General features: G+C 42.4%; 1 protein-coding gene across 2 annotated transcripts in view; it reads left to right on the forward strand.

Annotated features, from left to right (window-relative positions):
* Positions 1 to 17882, forward strand: part of LOC145401756 (cilia- and flagella-associated protein 298) — a 36930-nt gene extending 19048 nt beyond the window's left edge. Inside the window, exons 5-8 of one of the 2 annotated variants that reach the window (XM_080273935.1) lie at positions 1691 to 1861; positions 8202 to 8300; positions 12048 to 12164; positions 16640 to 17882. In XM_080273935.1, the coding sequence (XP_080130061.1) occupies positions 1691 to 1861; positions 8202 to 8300; positions 12048 to 12164; positions 16640 to 16750 (498 nt within the window). In that variant the 3' untranslated portion in view covers positions 16751 to 17882. The remainder of the gene's footprint in view (positions 1 to 1690; positions 1862 to 8201; positions 8301 to 12047; positions 12165 to 16639) is intronic. The other variant, XM_080273936.1, reaches the window with a different exon arrangement.
* Positions 17883 to 19988: the final 2106 nt, after the last annotated feature.

Raw genomic sequence — 19988 nt, forward strand, 5'->3', positions numbered from 1 at the left:
TGACCCGCCAACATGTCGTAAAAATACCCCCGCTAATACCAATACACCAGTCCTGTATGAGACAGCCCTAGCATGTATTCAATATGGACGGTGGGTGTTAGCGCCGAAGTGGTGACATGTGGAGGTGTACGAGGACTACTGGGCCTTGGGATAGGCTACTGCCTCCGAGATGCAGGCCCTGAAGCCTTTGCCCAGAGTCGGACACATTAAAAAAAAAAAAAAAAAAAAACAGTGGCATAAGGTAATACTATGGCCCTATGTCATTTCCATACCACTTCTTCATGGCTAACATCATAGTCTTGTATTAATCTCTAGTTATACCTCAGCATTCAAGATGGAGCAATGACATTTTTAGGCCAAGTTAGAGTAAAAGATTAGAATACCACTGTACTTAATGTTTTTCATCCATCCCACAGGGCCAGTGAAAAGCAACACATCCTTGACCTTATGACAAATTTATAATGGCCTAGAAATACTGAACTCAGTGTTAGCCAAAGTGTACTAGTAGTCTATCTAGTCATCAATACAGTTGTCCAGAAAGGCAGTAAAACATAATGAGCATTCACTGTTCATCATCCAACCTTTAGGAACAAGTGATATGCAACACACCCCTAACTTCCTGCCATGTTTATATTTCCCAGGACATTTTATAAGATGACAGACTTTCTATGAGGCCTTTTCAGAAAGTGTCCAACCTTAGGCTCTAAAAAAATAACTAACTAACCTGTTGAGCAAGGACACTAATCCCCCACAAAGTAGGCCCCATCTGACTTGATGCATATAGCCCAGCATTCTTTCTACAGCCTGAGACATTTTTCAAAGTCAGTTTTGGGTATCTCCTGCAGGTGCTTTTGTCATGATCTCATCTCTCGGATGAACATTGGTCAAAATATGTTGGAGTGTGCAAATTGTAATCCAGACTTTTTGAAGACTGTTATCACTAGAGATGGGACTTGGGTGTACGGGTACAATCCAGAAACCAAAGGACAGTTGTCCCAGTGGAAGCATGCATGGTTGCCTTGGCCAAAAAAAGGATGACAGATCCACAGCAAGGTGAAATACGCTCACCTGTTGACAGTATACATCACGAATACGCACCAGAGGGTCAGCCTGTCAACAAACATTGCTACCTTGACATTATCCGTCGTCTTCGTGACGCAGTTCAGTCGAAGAGACCAGACCTTTGGAAAGCTGCAAATTGGAAGCTGCACCATGACAACACCCTTGCTCATTCTTCTCAATTGATTCAGGGATTTTTGGCCAAGTACAACATCCTTCAGGTCCGGCAGGCTCCCTACTCACCAGACATGGCTCCATGCAACTTTTGGTTATTCCCTGAGCTCAAAACTCGGCTGTAGGATTCCCACTTTAAGATAAGAGAAGAGATCATGACAAAAACGATGAAGCATCTGCAGGAGATACTGAAAACCGACTTTGAAAAATGTTTCAGGCAGTGGAAAGAATGCTGGACTACATGTGTCAAGTCAGAAGGGGCCTACTTGAGGGGGGATTAGTGTCCTAGCTTAACAGGTTAGCTATTTATTCTTTTTGAGCCTAAGGTTGGATACTTTCTGAACAGACCTCATATAACCAGACAGATGACCACCCAGTTGTATCAGTGCCACCATAAGAACGTGTCCCTCTCCAGCACCAACAGATAAGGAGAACTGAGTATATTTCGCCCCTACAGGAACAAGTGAAAAGCAACACACCCCTTACCTCCAACCATGTATACGATGCCCTGGACATGCTGAAGGGCGCCGTGACCATAGTGTACCCGATGGGGCTGCCCGCACACGACCCTATCAGGGAGGAATTGGAAAACCGTGAGGATCTGTCAGGCACACACGGTGCAAAAATGGTAAGTGCAGTGAGTCTGTTTTTATATTCATGTTCACTTATAACTATCTGTCTGTCTGTCTGTCTGTCACCAAATACATTAATCCCAGAGGGGATGACCACAGACGAATTGCCTCAATGCCACCCTGTCCTCTGGCTCTCCCCTCTCCTGCCCACCTCCTGTTCTCATTTGCCTCCATCCCTCCATCCTATCCTCCCCATCTTCTTTCCCCCCCTCCATCTCACTCACATACATGCTCCTAGTCAGTTTGTTATTCTCCATCCTTTCCACATGGCCAATCCATCTCACAGTATTTCTGGTTTCCAGCATGCGCCCATCAACATCACAGTGGTTCTTGATATCCCTGTTTGTTTATCTGTGTATCCAGCTGAGTGAAGGTCATGGGCAAACTAGGATAAGATACTTAAGTTATGACCTTGAGTTTTTTTTTATTTATTTATTTGGTTGGTGGAGTCTGGATTCCAAGGACTTCACTGGTCAGTGAATTGGGAGTGTGGCTCATTCAGCTGGGCAGACTTTAATTAGTATCTCAATCTATCATGTGTTTTCAGGCTCTCTGGACCATACCTCATCCCACCCAAGGGTGGGAAAGGAGGCCTGGATCATGATGATGGTGGTGGTGATGGTGGTGGTGGTATTAAAACTCCCAGTCTCTTTTGTCTCACTCTCAGCTGAAGAAGAGCATCTGGTGTCTGTGATAAAGTACTGGAAAAGATGTTCTCATGCTACAGAGTGGTCTCAGGGATAAGGGACTGAATAGGGAGGTTGCCAGAGATTGAGCAGCATGGAGATCTGCCATTAGGCGATCAAGGCTGACACATGCAAGCATGTTAGAGCCTTTATAAACAAAATGAAATGAACATAACAGTCAGTATTATGTATTGTGTTACTGAACATTTTTATTTCCATTGTGATCCATTGTGAATTAAATCCTATCCCTGCATTGTGAAGTGCATCTCCTTGCTACATGATCAGCTCTTATGGAAAGGTACACGATTAAGTCACATCAGTTTTCCCATGATGCAAACTGAAATTGAAAAGGAATGAAAATGTATTCTGCTTCAGTCACCATTATTTTTGTATTTACTTTGTCCAATGGACAAAGTACAGGTAACTTGCACGGAACACGATCTCACGGAACGCGCTCGCAATTATACATGGTAAGGGCTGGGATACATATAAGACAACATAAGATTAAAAAACCATTATGAAAACTACAAATTAACGCAGCAGAGGCCTTTGAAAGATCAAATCCTCGAACGTCACCGCAGCGCGCGGTTTGTTTTGATTACGTGACGATCTAGGCGGGAAATTATTCAGTGAGTGAGACATTCCCGAGTACAGTAGCACAGTATTTGTAAGTTAAATATTTACAGTACTGTACTGTTCTGGTAAGTTTATGTGCAACTTAAAGTACTATTAAATAACGTTAAAGCAAGAAATAGTCTTATAACCAGTTTACCTGATAGGCGTCAGAATATTGCCTTTTTTATTTGTTCGTTTTTTCCACAGTGCTGTTCAGTATTTGTAAGTTAAATATTTACTGTTCTCGTATGTACTGTACTTGTAAGCACTTAAATAAAGTTAAATCATTAAATAAAGCCTTGTAACCAGATAACCCGAATTATATGATTACCCATGATCGGCGTTGGAATATTGCCTTTTTTGTTTGTTCGTTAAACTCTTACTGTACTGCTTTTCTACAGTACTGTATTTGTAAGTTAAATATTTACTGTTCTGGTATGTACTTGTAAGCAATTAAAGCATTACATAAAGCCTTGTAACCAGTTAACCTGATTTAAATGATTACCCATGATCGGCGTCGGAATATTGCCTTTTTTTTTGTTTGTTCGTTAAAGACTTATAATAAGAGAAAAATACATTTTTGTCTTGGTATCTTTACCTATTTGCTCAGGTTTGCTGTAATGGTTTGCAACTTGTAGAAAACTGTGAAAACTTTCGGGAAGTGAACGAAAATCTGGGACATGACCTTGACATCACCCTCTCATGTATCATCTGTCAGTTCACCACCGGTATCGTGATGAGTGGATGTACGATTTTTTCGCTCGTGGCCATGCCTAACCACACATAGTTACACCCATTATCTCGACCCAGACAGAAAATACAACCTTTTTCCTCCCTTGCAAAACACAAACAACCACCCTGTTTACGAGACAGCATTATATATTGCGAAAATAACAAGGTAAAATGATAAAGATGAACGTAAAATGATAGAGAAAGATGAACATGTTATGACGGAAGAAATACGTTTTCCCTGTCTGTAAACGTATTTATTTCTGCTTTGTATCTGTATTCGTAATAATTAGACTTATTGTTAGTTTTGAAACTGCATTACGATTCTATTTTTAGCCATTCTCGTGGTGTGGGAGCTGGAAGTTGTGACACAACTTCCTTATTGCTAATCGGACTGACCCTCCACTTTATTCTCCCGTGGCAGAGTCTAGCCTTGGAGGACGTGCAGTTTTCTCATTTAGGACTGAAAATTCAACTCTTTCGCTCCCTTTTCCAAGCATGGGCACAACGATAACGTAAAAAATAACTCAAAACTATAAACATATATCAAAAAGGTGAAAATGTATTCATAACATTTTTTTTTTCCAACCATTCCTAACAGATTATGTACTGAAATCATTCGATATCACAGTACTGCATTTCTAAGTTAAATATGTACTGTTCTGGTATGTACTTGTAAGTTAAAGCACTGGTACCAGTTAACCTAATTTATATGATTACCTATGATCGGCGTTGGAATGTTTCCTTGTGTTTACGTACAGTATTTGTGTGTTGAAGTTTTGCTCAGGAGTACTGTATTTGTGAGTTATAACATTAAATAAACCTTCTAACCACTTAAAGTGCTTTCTAGTGACAGATAACTGCAAAACAACACATTTGGGGGGTCTAGGGAGCAAAATACGGAGTAGTTTAAATATACGCGATTTCGCACCTAACATGGCACGGTAGGAACGAAACCCTCGTGTTCCGTGCAAGTTTCCTGTAAATACAAAAATAATGGACAATGTCCATCCATCCATCCATCATCCAATCCTACGTTGCCCCATGAGGAGCGTAGGAGCCCATGGCTAGACAAGTTGGTCCTGAAATTTAAGATGATAGTGGCCAGCCTTACTTATCCCTGAGTGGTATTATGTGAGCAATAAACTCCAACCACCCCTTGGATATACACCTGCACAGGCTCAGTCTGACTGGAGTGTATTTACTTTGTATTTATTTGTTTACTGTACTTTTTTTTTTTTATAGAAACCAAGGCTTGGATGCCTTTAACATGTTAGTAGTAGTAGTTGTTCCCTAGGCAGTCTGACCGAACAGCCCTGAGTCCCTTAAGAAGGCCATGGCCGAGACCGGGCTTTCCCACAGAGCTCTCAAAGAGTGTATGTTGTGTTGTTGGCGTAGGTGATTGTGTGCAATGCAGTTTTCCATAATGTGCTTAATAGTATGGGGTGCTGTGTTGCATCCTGGACAGGCATCAGCGACGGAGTCATCCAGCCTCTTCTGGTAGTTTAAGAGGGCTGGATGATGCCCATATCTCAGCCTGGCCAGTTGGACCCTGTCCTCACAAGGGAGATAGGATTCAGAAGGGTGGATGTCAGGAGGTTGTGCATGCAGCTGTGTGTTGTCTTTAAGTAAAATGCTGTCTTGGAGGGATATTTGATGCCTCAGCCGTGAGATTATTTTGTAAATGTTTATCTGTGAGCTGAGATGTGTGACTGAACTTGAAGTTCATCCAAGAGAAGAGCTGTTCACATTAACACGTTCTGCCAGACAAGTCAATCTACTTCCTTGGAAATGCAGTGAGGCTTGATTATTTGTCACATGAGGAATATTTACTATTTCTGTAAATGGTTTTGGTATTTTTAATGAATAAAAAATATAACCACCAATTTGTTGCCAAATTTAGTAAATGTTGTATGAAAAATAGTAGCTTATAATTGCTCAGAGTACTAAATCCAGTACAGTAGAACCCTGGAATTTGTACACAATTCGTTCCTGGAGGCTGTAAGAGTTGCAAAATTTTCGAAAACTGAATCATTTATTTTCCATCAGAAATAATGTATTTTGCATTAATCCGTTCTTCAGTATGGATGAAACGGTAGATTTCACCATACCATAATGAATGCAAGATCAGAGACAGGGGTTCCACTTTCAGACTTTGCAAAGAGTTCTTTTTTCAGCTTAATTGTTGTTCTCACTGCTTTTCTTTTTGTTCCAGCTGACTCACTGACCTTCTTAGGGCCCATGATTATGTACAATTTTCTAACGAAAATACTGTATGTAATTTATCACAGAGTTTAATGGAGCCTGTATGACTGATGCATAGCTGGCGGAACACAAGGCAGGAGTGGCAACGACGTGGCACCTACGACGCCAAGTCTGTTAGTGCAAATGACGGGTTGCTGTACGAAAACTAGAGGGCTTATTGGACGAAAAAGCTGTACGAAAATCGAGTTGTATGAGTGGAGAGGCGTACGAATTACGGGGTTCCACTGTACATTAATACAAAAACGTTCCACCGCTCTCATTTTAGCTGAGCTGCAGGCGAAATTCATGCAGTTATCATATGGTTTGGCAGGACGTATGAAGGGTGTAGCCAAGCTGCAGGTTGCCCATGTCTCTTGTAATGAATATTGCTTACTGCTCTTTGAAACTGGAGTTTTCCCCTTAAGAGTATTTCCAAATCAATACAGGAACAGCTCATTATAATTTTTTTCTCCTGTAAACTCCTCAGGTCATTACCAATTTACATAGACAGGCATCCCAAAGTAACCAAAGGGGTTATGTCCAGTAAAGTTAGTTCAGATAATGATTTTTCAGATGCCAGGGTGATTATAAAATGGGTTGTATGGGGTTATGTTTATTGACAATAGAAGTTTACTCTTATGTGACTTTGATCTCCCGCCTCCAGTACATATCCACTAATGATATAAAACATTTAACAGCACAGTACCTGCCTTATAACATTCAATAACACTTGGGTTATATGGGGTTATTTTATGTTGTTATAGAGGGTTATCCCCAGGTAAACAGGAATACTATCTATCTATCTATCTATTGCCAGATGCCATGATCTCATACGGGGTGGCCATATGACTTTGAGTTATTTGTTTTACGGGGAGGGGCACTAACCCTCCACCAACCCACTTGCATGTATAGTTTGGTTATATGGTTACCACCCAGCGCTGTAAATGGTTTCTGATTTAGTTAAAGGGTTCGAGGCAAAACATACAGTACACTACAGCCACACTTGCTAGGGGTTTGGCTAGGTACAGTATTTCATCCATGTTTAGTGGTTTGTATAGATGAATAAAAATTGGGATAGGGGTATTTATTTGTATTCAGAATTCAGAGAAACAGGAATACTTACTAAAAAAAAACGGTTTTAGTGAAAAAAAAAAAAAAAATGGTGGTCAGATAAATAAAGGTTTGCATATTAGTCGTTCAAATATTGGGAGTTGCTTGTGCTGTAGTTCACTCACTAACTTGGTCAAAATTTTTAATTTTTTGCAGCTTATTTCCCAGACCTCAGTTTATTTTGTTTCATTTTGTTTTGTTTATAAAGGCTCCAACATGCTTGCGTGGGTTGGCCTTGGTCACCTAATGGCGTCTCTCCATGGTGCTTGATCTCTGGCAGCCTCCGTATTCGGTCCCTAATCCCTAAGGTCACACTCAGTGACCTCGTCCCAGATCTTTTTTGGTCTACCTCTTGCAACCATACCCCTACATTCACACTTCTCACTTTCTGCCCCAAATTGTCATCCCCCATCCTCTCCACATGCCCAGACCATCTCATTCTACCCCTCCTCATCACAACAGCAGTGGCAGAATGAGACAATATTATGAACCAACATCCTTTCCAGAGAAATTCTGTGTGACTACCACCATATTTCTAATGTAATGTATTGTTATGACTCAACATTCAAGATGGAGACATAACAGTTTTGCTTCTAGCAGAAGTGAACATCATAAAGTTTCATACATACCCAGTTTGCTGGTTTTTGTCAGTATACTGGACTGTTTATATGAATGTAGATACATAGCTAGATAGAGTAATTGATAGATAGATAAATAAATAGATAGGTCAATATGGATAAAGTTGTGGTATTTTGAAACATCACAACACTCAGGCTTCTGTGACCCCTCAGCTGGATAGTATTGCATGGCATGAGTGTGAATAGGATACTGAAGTTCTCTAAGCGATGGCAGGACAATGTAAAGGCACTGCAGAGCCTTTGTGGTCTGTGAAACTCTTGTGTGACTTCATAGCTATCATATCTCTCTTTCTTACTCTCTCTTCATCTTACAGATACTGGATGCTGGGACAACGCAGCTGTGGTTTGCTGGTAAAAAGATGTTGTGTGGCAAAAAGCTTAGTGATTATGTCGGAAAGAATGAGAAGTCTAAGGTGAGCCATTTGGAGAGAGTGATGCCTTTTATTCATTCATTCTTCCTACATACAATCTCCCTTGTTGCACTTGGGTACTTTCTTTTTTAAGGGACATTTCTCTGATGCAGACAGGGAGATCAGGGGTGGGTTTTTGTTGTGTGTAATGATATAATGCATTAGCCCCATCACCCTCATGGAAGTCTAAGACACTTGGTGGTCTAGTGAGCTCAGAGACTCAGCTGGTGGCCCCAAAGGGTTTAATTCTAAGGGGTGGTTAGGATTTATTGTTTACCTAAAGCAAAGAGGTGAGAAGCTGATTACTCTTGCCCTAAATATCTGGACCGAGTAACCTAACCCCGTGCTCTGTGCTTCTTGTTGGGCAGTCCTTGAATGGATGATTGATGGATGGAAGTCACCTACAGACAGTTTTATTCAGTTTTGAGGCAGTCTGTTTTTTCTTCTTCATACCTTGCATGCTGCCTCGAGAGACAATTTGTGGTGGCATGCTGTTATAGGATCAGATTTCCTAATCTTGAAGAAAAGCTTCTGCCCACATGTCCACAAACCTTGAGCAGATACCCACTCTTGCATCATTTGATGTGATTGCTGTTCTGGGATGAAGTACACTCAACCCCCTGCTATCGCGTGTTCAGTTATGGCGTTTATCTGCTATCGCGCACACATCAAATGCACAACCATACATGCTATCACGCACCACAAGACCGCTATCACGCGTCGAGTTTGAAGACAGGCTAAGCGAAACTTATTCACACGGCACTTCATACGAGGTTTGCCGAGGATACAATGGTTAATCAGAACGGTAACATGGTAAAATTGCCGACAATGCCACGGGCATTTGGAATGCATCTAAATGGATTCCTGCCGAGGATATGACGGGCAAAACAGTGTGAACAAAACCCATTCGACTCGAAAGAATATATCGTACTACAGCATTGAAATTTAGCCTAACACTGAATACCTCTTAATAGTGTATTTTAGAATAAATATCAATCGTTTTGAAACCCTTACAAAGAGTTAATATTTCCTATGCCGAGAAAACTGTGATGTCGATAAAGTAATCACGTGTTTACAACTGAGACGGGGCTCTGGCAACAGTATGAGGAACGTGTGTGATAGCGTGCAAGTTTTGTTCCACTTAAATCTTCCTCGGCCGTTCCTGATACAATGTACCATGTGATACCCCCTTTAGCCGTGGACACTAAGAAATCATGGAGACAGCTAAAGAGATCTGGCGACAATTAAGCCACTCCCAAGCCTCGGAACCCATCAAACCACCCAAGCCTTAATCTTTATAAAAGTTTGATATCCTTTTATGTTGTTTATTTATTCATTATACTGTTATTATTAATATAATAATGCTGTATTTCATGTTGGAGGAGAGATTGGCAGGAAATCGCAGGCATAAAGTGGTTAAAAGTTAGAAAAATGGGCCACCGAAAACCAATTAGAAATTTTCCCATTGATTGTTCAGTTCAGCTATCGCGTATTCAGCTATCACGCGCATTTGCTGTGACCAATTAGGCGTGATAGCAGGGGGTTGAGTGTACTCACTGTCGAGAGGGAACAGAGCTGATTCTGTGGTGACATCATGGCTTATTTTTGTAGCATTTTTGCAGTGAGGTTGCGTACTTCATCATGTCCAATGCGCAAAAGTTTTTGATAAAAGTCAGTGCCACAGGCACACTGTTGAGGTAGGTTTTCTATTGGCCATCCAATATAAATCTTGTTTGTTGAAGCGGAAGCCTTTTGCCTTGAGAGGCAGGGTCGTCAGCCAGTTCATTGCCCCAACCTCCTGTGCCGTTTCAGTTCTTCTGCACTGATGTGATGTAAGATGTTTAGTTATTTGCTACAGCTGGCCCTTTTGTCCTTCTTCCTGCACTTTGCCTATTTGTCTTTATACCTTTTTACCATTGTTGGTGGATTTATAACTACTACTACTACTGCTACTACCACCACTGCTACTATTACTACCACTACTACTATTACTACAACTACTATTACTACCACTAGTCCACTACTACTACTACAACTGCTGCTGCTGCTGCTGCATGGTACTACTACTACTGTTACTACTTCTATTTCTGTTTCTGTTACTACTTCCACTACCAGTACTAGTACTACTACTGCTCCTACTGCTACTAGTACTATTAGTATTACTTCTACTACTAAAACAACATCAGTAGCTACTACTAATACTACAGTAACCACTACTACTACTACTACTACTGCTGGTGGTGGTGGTGGTGGTGGTGGTGGTGGTGGTGGTGGTGCTGCTGCTGCTGCTGCTGCTGCAGACCACAATTACTTGTAAAGGAGAGGCTTTTCACACTGGAAGGTTTAGTTGTAACCTTCATTAACCCTTTGGCTGCTTATTTCATGTAGCTCAGTGGGAGAAAAAGTCAATACTACGGCTTTATATTCTTTTCATAGCACTTCTTTTTAACTAGCATCATTTTCTATTGTCAGTCTACGTTAAAATTCTGCATTCACGATGGTAATATGGCAGCTTTGGTCAAGTTAGAGTCAAATTAGTATTGTATGTTCAGAGCTGAATAATACAGATAAATTGTGTATGTGAGTTAGGTGGGGGATGGGAGGGGGAAGGGAATAGTGTACATGAGATGGTGTGAGCAGGAGAGAGGGCAGCCAGATTGCACAAGACAAGATGACATGGAGGCAGTTAGGTACAGGACTCAGGTGTCTGGCAGTGTATTGATAGATCTTCATACGATTTTATTCCTTAGCAGCAGTTGCATCCCCGGGCTCATCTGAATGCGACCCCAGTGGACTGCAGGAAGTGAATGTCCACCAACCTTTGTTTAGACAAGTGAAGGGTGGAGGGGGAGTTGAGGGACGTGTATGCATCGGGCATGTCTTTCATCCAGAAGCATTGATGCCAGTGCATGAAGGCACCCTTCTCCAGCACCAGTTTTATTAATCTCAGGGGAGACTCTTTAATGTGGAATGGGTTAAATGTAGCCTGAATATCCCAGTACCACAGTGCATTTGTTATTGCCTGACAGATCCCTAAGTCCATTTCAGCTCAGTTGATAGCCAGGTGTAGTTAGATTGGAGGGTAAATTTGACTACCAAGAAGACTCATTCATTCACCATAACTAAGAATAATTGAATTTCATGCATTAGTTTTATATCATTAGAGTGGAATAGTTCTGTCAGATGAAAACAAAGTTACTACACTTTGGAATTCTTTCATAGTAAAAAAATATATATATTTCTGTCAGCAGCAAGGATAGATTAAAATGCTATCACCATAGTGATAGAGTGTAAGTTCATGGTTGTGCCGGAGAGGGATGCCGTCATGTGCTGGCACAGATTGGACCAGGTGGTGGAGCTACCTCCTTTACTTCTGAAAGGAGACTGGTGGACTGCAGGAGAATGGCAGCTTTGAGATATAGTCCACCCTGCATGTTCAGATGAGCTTGGGGTTCCAGCTGATACTTATTAGGATAAACTAAAAAAAAGATGGGGGAGGTACTGTATAGGCCAAGTGGTTAGAGAGGTGGTATGCTGTCTGAAATAACAAGTTTAATTTCAAGTAGGGGCAGGGAATGGACTGATGAACTGAATTTCCTGATCTTCCACAAGGCATATTGCCATGACATTAAAACACCTCAGCTAATACCATTGCACCATGCCTGAAGAGATACCCCTGCCATGTATTCAATATGGATGGTGAGTACTGGTGTTGAGGTGCAAATGGAAGAATTTAATTTCCTGGTACAGGTTGTGGTGAAGCTGCAGCGTCATGGTGAAGGACCACCAGGAAGAGAGCCATCCCTGACACAGGATCAGAGGAATGCACTGATGGCTCATGAATACAAGCGTAGGGAGGAACTTAAGGTAACAGCAGTTGCTCTGTGGTTTTCATTATTTGGGTTAGTGGCCAGTTGTTTAGAAAAAGCAATATTAGAACTCTTTCACCTTAACTTGGCCCAGGTTTTCTTTACTTTGGGGCTTATTTCATATAACTTATTGGCAGAAAAACAGTTCTCCCGCTCTACATTCTTTTCATAGCACCCCTTCATAACTAGCATCATATTTTAGTCCATATCTATTGTTGTGGTGTGGATGTGGATGTGATAGGAAGCATTAGGAGAAACACACTGAGGTGGTTTGGCCATGTGGAGAGGATGGAGAGTGAGAGACTGACAAGGAGAGTGTATGTGAGTGAGGCAGTGGGGGGGAGAGGGAGAGGGAGGCCAAGGATAAGATGGAGGGATGGAGTGGGGGGGTATATATGAGAGAGGGGGGTGTGAGCTGGGAGCAGGACAGTGAAATGGCAGGGGACAGGGTGACCTGGAGGCGATTTGTTTGTGGCCACCTCTTATGGGATTAAGGCGTCTGGGAATAGATAGATAAAGCAAAAACGAATATACTGTAGTTGTGCCCAGGAATGCTTGTAACACCAGTTCCTGTTTACAGTATATTCATAATCCTAACTGCATTGCATTTACAAAGATCCTTAACCCATATCAGCATGGTTGTTGGTGTTAATGTAACCCCAGGATTATACTGTTGTGAAGCGTGTGGACTGTAGGAAATCAGTGCAGTTGCTCCCAGAGGTCGTGTGTTTAGGTTATGTTGAAGGAATGTCTGTGTTGTGGTAGTGTGGTGCATGTGGCGAGTGTGTTGTGGTAGTGTGATGCATGTGGCGAGTGTGTTGTGGTAGTGTGGTGCATGTGGCGAGTGTGTTGTGGTAGGGTGGTGCATGTGGTGAGTGAGTTGTGGTAGTGTGGTGCATGTGGTGAGTAAGTGAGTTGTGGTAGTGTGGTGCATGTGGTGAGTGTGTTGTGGTAGTGCGGTGCATGTGGTAGTGTGGTGCATGTGGCGAGTGTGTTGTGATAGTGTGGTGCATGTGGTGAGTGTGTTATGGTCATGTGGTGCATGTGATGATTGTAGTGTGGTGTGAGAGGCTGCATTACAGTGTGTGCAAAGGTGATTGTAAGTTGTATTTTGTGTTAGTAGTGTAGCAGGGAAGGGAGATGGTCACACTGCAGTCTGGCTGGGTGTATTTGTGTCTTAGGGTAGGGAGGTTTGTGAGGGGTATATATCTGGAGGTGGAGCTTGAAGGATGCTGTTTGGCTGAAGGTTTTGAGTGGCTGTGTTGGCTGTGTGTTTATGTATGTGTGTGTGAATTGCAGTGTTGCATGGAGGAGGGAGGATATTACTGAGATACTCTTTGTAGTGTTGGGCTGTTGTTTGTTTCTTGTTTCTCTGTGGATCAGGGTGATACAGCGTGAAGTTACAAGAGTGGGATGGGTCTTGAGCTAAATCAATGAACTGTGTGCCACTCATGATGTTTGATTGGAAGTGCTGTATTTTTGCTTATTGGTGTAAGTGATCTGTCAGTTTAGTTGTGGTTTTGGTGCAATCTGTTATTATTCTTAACGCTTTGTATTGTGTTTTTTGAAGCTTATCCAAGTTTGCGTTGGTTAAGGTTGGGACCCAGCTTCGGCTAACATAGAGTATGGTTATTCTAATAAACTGTTTATAAATGGTTTTCAGGAATTTTCTTTTTGCCCAGAAGTAGTTCTTGTGAATGTCTTCAAGGCATCAAATGTACAAGATGCCTTTGCATTGATGCTGCTTGTGTGCTGAGAAAAGGTCATGTGTGTGTCCACAGTAAGTCCTAGAATACTGGGGTCTTTCCAGTGGGAGTGGTTGGTTAAAGAGGGAAACATATGGATGAGTTTGAGCTTAATATCTGTCTGAAGTGAAGAGTGTAATGGTTGAAGTGGTTGGTGAGGCAGTCATTTTGTTTCGAGTTAGTCAATTTTCTAGTGAATTGGAATACACAGTAGGCTCGCACAGTGTGCGAGAGATTGGGCAGTCCACGACCTCGCGCACTGGGAATTCGTGCACTGAGAATACATAATTTTAGGGGAAAAATTACATATGGATTGTACCTCCTAATACCTGGACATTTTTTGGCCCTTAGAGACATAATAAAAGTCAAAATTTTCAGACATTGTACTACAGATATAGCTACAATAACAAAAATATGGGCAGTCACCTTAACAGCGGTAGACAGCAGGCTTGATGGATTTAAACAACAAGAGTTCTGAGGTGCGGCAACGCACTTACAGTGCCCCCGCCACCACCCCGGCTGCACCACGCTTGTTTAACAGTTGCCAATGTTGTATTATTCCAGTCTTTGACGAAGAAATTTACGGCCTGTTGAATGTTACATTTCTTCCAGAATGCAGCAACAGTCATTATGGTGGGGGTTGCAGGTATGCCAGGTGAAGCAGGTGAGTCAGGTGGGGCTGTGAAGGTGGAGAGGGAGGCGGCTGGTGAGTCAGGTGGGGCAGTGGAGGACGGCGGTGGGCGAGTCAGGGGAGGTGGTGAGGGGAGGATCCTCCCTCTCCTCCTCGCTGCTGCTCACTTTTTCGGCATTTTCCTTCATGTCTTCTTGCTTGTTTGTTTCATTCCTCATCTTGTTATGGACGTATTGGCAGTATAACAACTTGGTATTCACGAAATAAACATCATTATTATAGAAACTGGGTGTCTATTCCAACTTACTGTTATTGCCGAAAACGTTATTATTGGAGCTGTTATTGGTGATATCTTATTGTAGACTGCTCTTGAGCACCTTCCCCATGAGCCTGTAGGTCACTATTGGCGCGTTGTGTGGGGGTGGTGGTCGCGTACTGATGGAAAATGGCGTTTTTAAGCCACTTCTTGCCTCTACCTCGTGTTTTGTGGGGTAAACTCGCGCATTCAAGGTTTTTCATTATGATTTTTGGTAACTCGCGCACTATGCGATTTGCGCACTGTGATGACGCGCATTGGGCAAGTCTATTGTAGTTGGAGTTGAATTGCTGCTTGTTGATATTTGGAGTACTGTTAAGCTATTGATAAGTTGTTTATCTAGGACAGGGCTACTGAAAGGAGAGGGGATGGCAAGTTGTGGAGGAAAAGGTTGAATAGTGAGGGTTAATGGCCAGGTATGGTTAGAATGTATGGTAAATTTAACAAGTAATTAAGGAGACTCATTCTTACCCATAACAAAGGTGTTCTGAAGTTCACATAACCATAACATAGTACAGTATTGAAATTGTGGGATTGGTCCAGTTCCATCAGGTGAAAGTGGGCCAACTACTGTACAGTATAGTGACCTGTACATACACTTCTCACTTTACCTCCATATACTGTACAGTCATTCTTCAGTTAATTCTAGCAAATGTTTATCAGTCTATCTATCTATCTTCTGTCTGTGTGTCTGTCTATATATCTATCTATCTATCTATGTATCTATCTATCTGTCTATCTATCCTTGTGATGCTGTCTCCTATCTATCTATCTATTTATAGCCAGATACCTCAGTTCCAGAAGGAGTGGCTGTAAACAAATTGCCTCTATATCACTCAGTCTTCTGCTGTCAGACTGCCCTCCCCCCCAGCTCACACCCTCTCAACTCACTCCTCTCTATATACAGTACCTCTTCACCCCATCCCTCCATCTCATCCTTGGTCTCCCTCCCCCCCCCCTCCAACTCACTAGTACATCCACATCAACACCACAACACTCCTTCACATCCTCATTTGTCTGTATCTCCATATACTCGTAATTCCGTATGCAGGAAAAATACTGTATTATCAAAAGTGGAACATATAAATGTGAGAAATATGCATTTGCTATATGACAGGAGAGTTTTATGTACAGATAACACTGACTGTAGATTTCAGAATAAATTTATAAGGAACAAGCAGTGAATGCAAGTTTTGGAAGGATACAAGCCAAGAGTGAGAGCAGTGGAAATGAGTAATCTGAGAGGAGCATGTGAAGTTACATGGAGAGAGACAGACAAATGAGGAAATGAAGGAGCATTGTGGTGTTGATGTGGATGTAGTGGAAAGCATTAGGAGAAATTCTTTGAGATGATCTGACTTTGTGGAGAGGATGAAGAAAGACTGACTAGGAGAGTGTATGTGAGGGATGTGGAGGGGGTGGGGGGAGACCAAGGATCGGATGGTGGGATCAGGGGGGGAGAGGTACATAAGAGAGGGGGGGGGATGAGTTGGAGAGGGGGCAGCCAGATGGCAGAGGACAGGGTGACATGAAGGTGATTTGTTTAAGGCCACCCATTCCGGGATTAAGGTGCCTGGCAATGCAGTACATAGATAAATTCTAGTTCATGACAGGTATTCATTTTCTCTGTCTGTCTGTCTCTCTCTCTCTCTCTCTCTCTCTCTTTCCTCTCTCTTTCCTCTCTCTCTCTCTGGATCCTACTTCACTTTATCCTGTGGTGGGAAAAAAAGTCTAGATGATGATGATGTTGAATTTTACTATATTGTTTTCCTACCTGACAGTGGTTGGAGGCTTGCGATGACGACAGCTACCTGGACTCTACCTGGGCCGACCGCAAACACCTCCACCGTGCCTTCCAGGGCCTTGACTGCATCTCCTGGAAGCCACACTGACATGGCCCTTATCCTCTTACTACTCTGCCTATGTTTATCAGTCATCTGCTTTCCCCTATGTCTTCTTCCCTCTCATTGAAGTAGCCAATTTTTGTTCAGCTTCCATTTATCATTGCCTTGTCAAATTTGTTTCTCATGTTTACTCGCCTGTTACTCATGTTGAAATTATTGAATTGCTTTCCTGTCCAAGTCCCTCAGTATGGTGATGTAATTTTAAGTAAAAGTCTCTTCTTGACACTTGGTGATTTATTGGGTTAAAGTTTTCCACCTTGACTGAGCTAAGGGTGTATACAAGGAGTGGTTATTAACTTTACTCCTGCCACCAGCCAATTCTTTTTTTTGTCTTATCAGTAGTGTTGGAGCCCAGGACTAGGCTACTCAATCCCTACGCTTACAGTAAAGGTGACTGTTCTTATTTTCTTGAGTGCTATTATGTGAACAATAGGCTCCAACCATCGCTTAGATATAAACCCATACAGGCTCAGTCTGGTTGGAGCACCCTACTTGTCTAAATCACCAGTGATCATTTTGCTTAGTTTGATGATGGATGTATGGATGGATTGTTTATTAAGACTCCAACATACTTACATGCACTAGCCTTGGTCATCTGATAGTGGCTCAATCACTGCCAGCCTCCTTGTTCAGTCCGTTATCACTGAGGTCGCACTTTTTGACCTCGTCCCAGGTCATTTTCGCTTCAGTCTACCTCTTTCAACTCTAGCCCCAGTGTTCACACCTCTCACCCTCTGCACCCAGTTGTTATCTTCCATCCTCTCAACATGCTCAAACCATCTTAATCTACCCCACCTCAACACAGCACAAATAAATTCAAGTCCATCCTTCCTTTCAACTTTTCATGCACATTCCAAATCCCCTCAGACTTTTCATTCAAGGATACACTACATATCCATCCAACCGTTATAATTTCTGTATGTTTGAGCCTATGAGTATCCTCTTCTTTTACTGCCCTATTCTCACTAATATGCTCTTACCAAAATAATTGTATTCATTGGTATTATTCATCTCTAGTGTTGTAGGAATTGATTAAACTCTTCAGTATGGTACCTTATTTTAAAATGTATCAGTATTCTTGCTGACACCAAACAGTTATTATATTCTGTATGTGGTTTAGAAGAGCAATGAAACTTGAATCACACATTGTTTCATTGGTCCATATGTGTCTCAGATGACTTTTCTTGCAATAGTTTCCAGTAATTGTTGGGAAGTCATTAACTGCTTTTGGCACTTGGTTCAGCGTCCAATCCGTAGAAATCATCAGCTGTACCATGGCCATTCCCAATACAGGAATTCTCTAAGAGGAGATGTGGTGTCATTTTTATGTGTGTATGGCATTTATCTCTCTAGAAAAAAGCATACTACAAACTAAAGAGGGGGTTTATGGAAGGTTTGTATATGTTTAGTGTAAAGGAAAAGTTTGCTGAATGCTGTTGGATTTTATGGTGGTAGTGAAGCATGTACTGTATAAGAGCAGGCAGTTGTCTAAGTGTGTGGCTTTAGATCAGTGGTGGAGTTGTTGTTGCTTAACCCTGGTCTGTCTGGCTGAGCAGATTTGTCAGTCACAGGTAAGCAACTACCTCTGTGGAGCCATCCTGCACGTACAGTACAGTATAGTACTGTACATACACTATGTAGGGATCCAGCATTCCCATGTGGTTGACACTGCCTTACAAGGGCCAAGCCAGGGTCCTTCCCCACTGCAAGGTGCTGGGAAATATGAGGAGGCTTGGCTCATGAGTTAATGCCACAGCTGCTCCAAGTATGGTTCACAGCACCACCCCATGTAGGCTCCTCGTCAGTGCCTCAGTGTTGGAGTAAGACAAGAGTGTATGATGTCCTTACAGCTGTTTGCTATTTATTTGGATGGGGTTATGAGAAACGTAAAAACTGAAGTGATGGAGACAGGGATGAGAATAATAGTATTGAACAGTGAAGGGTGGAGTATTTCAGATCTCATGTCTCTAGATGATGCTGTTCTGCCAGCTAATGGTGAACAGGAACTTTGCAGATCGGGGTAGAACTTTACTCACTTCTTTGAGCATTGTGTCTTAAGAGTGAATGTAGGTACAGGTAAAGTGAGAGAGGAGAGGAGGTGATTCTTAGTGTGATGTTCTGGGAACTGGAGAGAGAAGGAGTGGTGAAAGAGTTCAAGTACCTGGTGTGGCAATAAGAAAGGCACAGTACTTAAAAATGCAGAGGAATAGAGAGGTTGGAGGAAGGACAGTGGCTGATGCTCTGAAGACCTTGATATGAGAGGTCTGAGTGTGACAGCTGCAAAAGAATTGCATCAAGGATTACTGTACTCTATTCACCTTACCCTGGACTAAAACTGCTATCTCCCTGCTTTAAATGCTAAGTAGTAGCAATAGATTACCAGCGGAATAAGATACCAGTCACAAAGAGGTGCTATGGAAAGGGTGTAGAGCCACATTATTGTCTTTATTTCTCCACTGAGTGATTAATTTTGTTTATTACAGCTTATTGTCCTCTTCTGTGTTATGTAAATCCTTCCAATATTGGCATACTCTGCACAGCTAATGTACAGTTGCGGACATATCAAACAGAAACATCCCGTCCACCAGGGAGGTGGTGTAATGCTCTCCGCATCTGGTAACACTGCCATGGAACTTTACCAGGCTTCATTCAGTCACTAGGACGAACTGAACGCCGTGATCATTGCCTCTGTGCGCAGTAATTGGTGGTATATAAACAATGTCCTGCTTGACAATATACTAAAAATAACAATGTTTTGTCTATCTATCTATCTATCTATAGCCCGACGCCCTAATCCCGCAAAGGGTGGCCGCAGACAAAACGCCTCCAAGTCACTCTGTCACCCACCATTTGACTACCCTCCCCCCAACTCACCCCCCCCTCCCTCATATACCTCTCAACTCCATCCCTCCACCTCATCCTCGGTCTACCCCTCCCTCTCCCTCCCTCCACCTCACCTACATACACCCTCTTAGTCAGTCTTTCATTCTCCATTCTCTCCACATGTCCAAACCACCTCAGTGTATTTCTCCTAATCTTCTCAACCACATCCACATCTACTCCACAACGTTTCTTCACTTCTTCATTCGTCAACCTGTCCCTCCACGTCACTCCACATGCTCCTCTCAAGTAACTCATTTCCACTGCTCTCACTCTTGACTTGTTCCCCTCTTGCAAGGTCCACGCCTCACTTCCATACGTCAGGGTAGGGATCACAATACCATCA

Source organism: Coenobita brevimanus, chromosome 56 (genome assembly GCF_032717465.1).
Source record: "Coenobita brevimanus isolate Jiangsu-jjx chromosome 56, ASM3271746v2, whole genome shotgun sequence".
Lineage (NCBI taxonomy): Eukaryota > Metazoa > Arthropoda > Malacostraca > Decapoda > Coenobitidae > Coenobita > Coenobita brevimanus.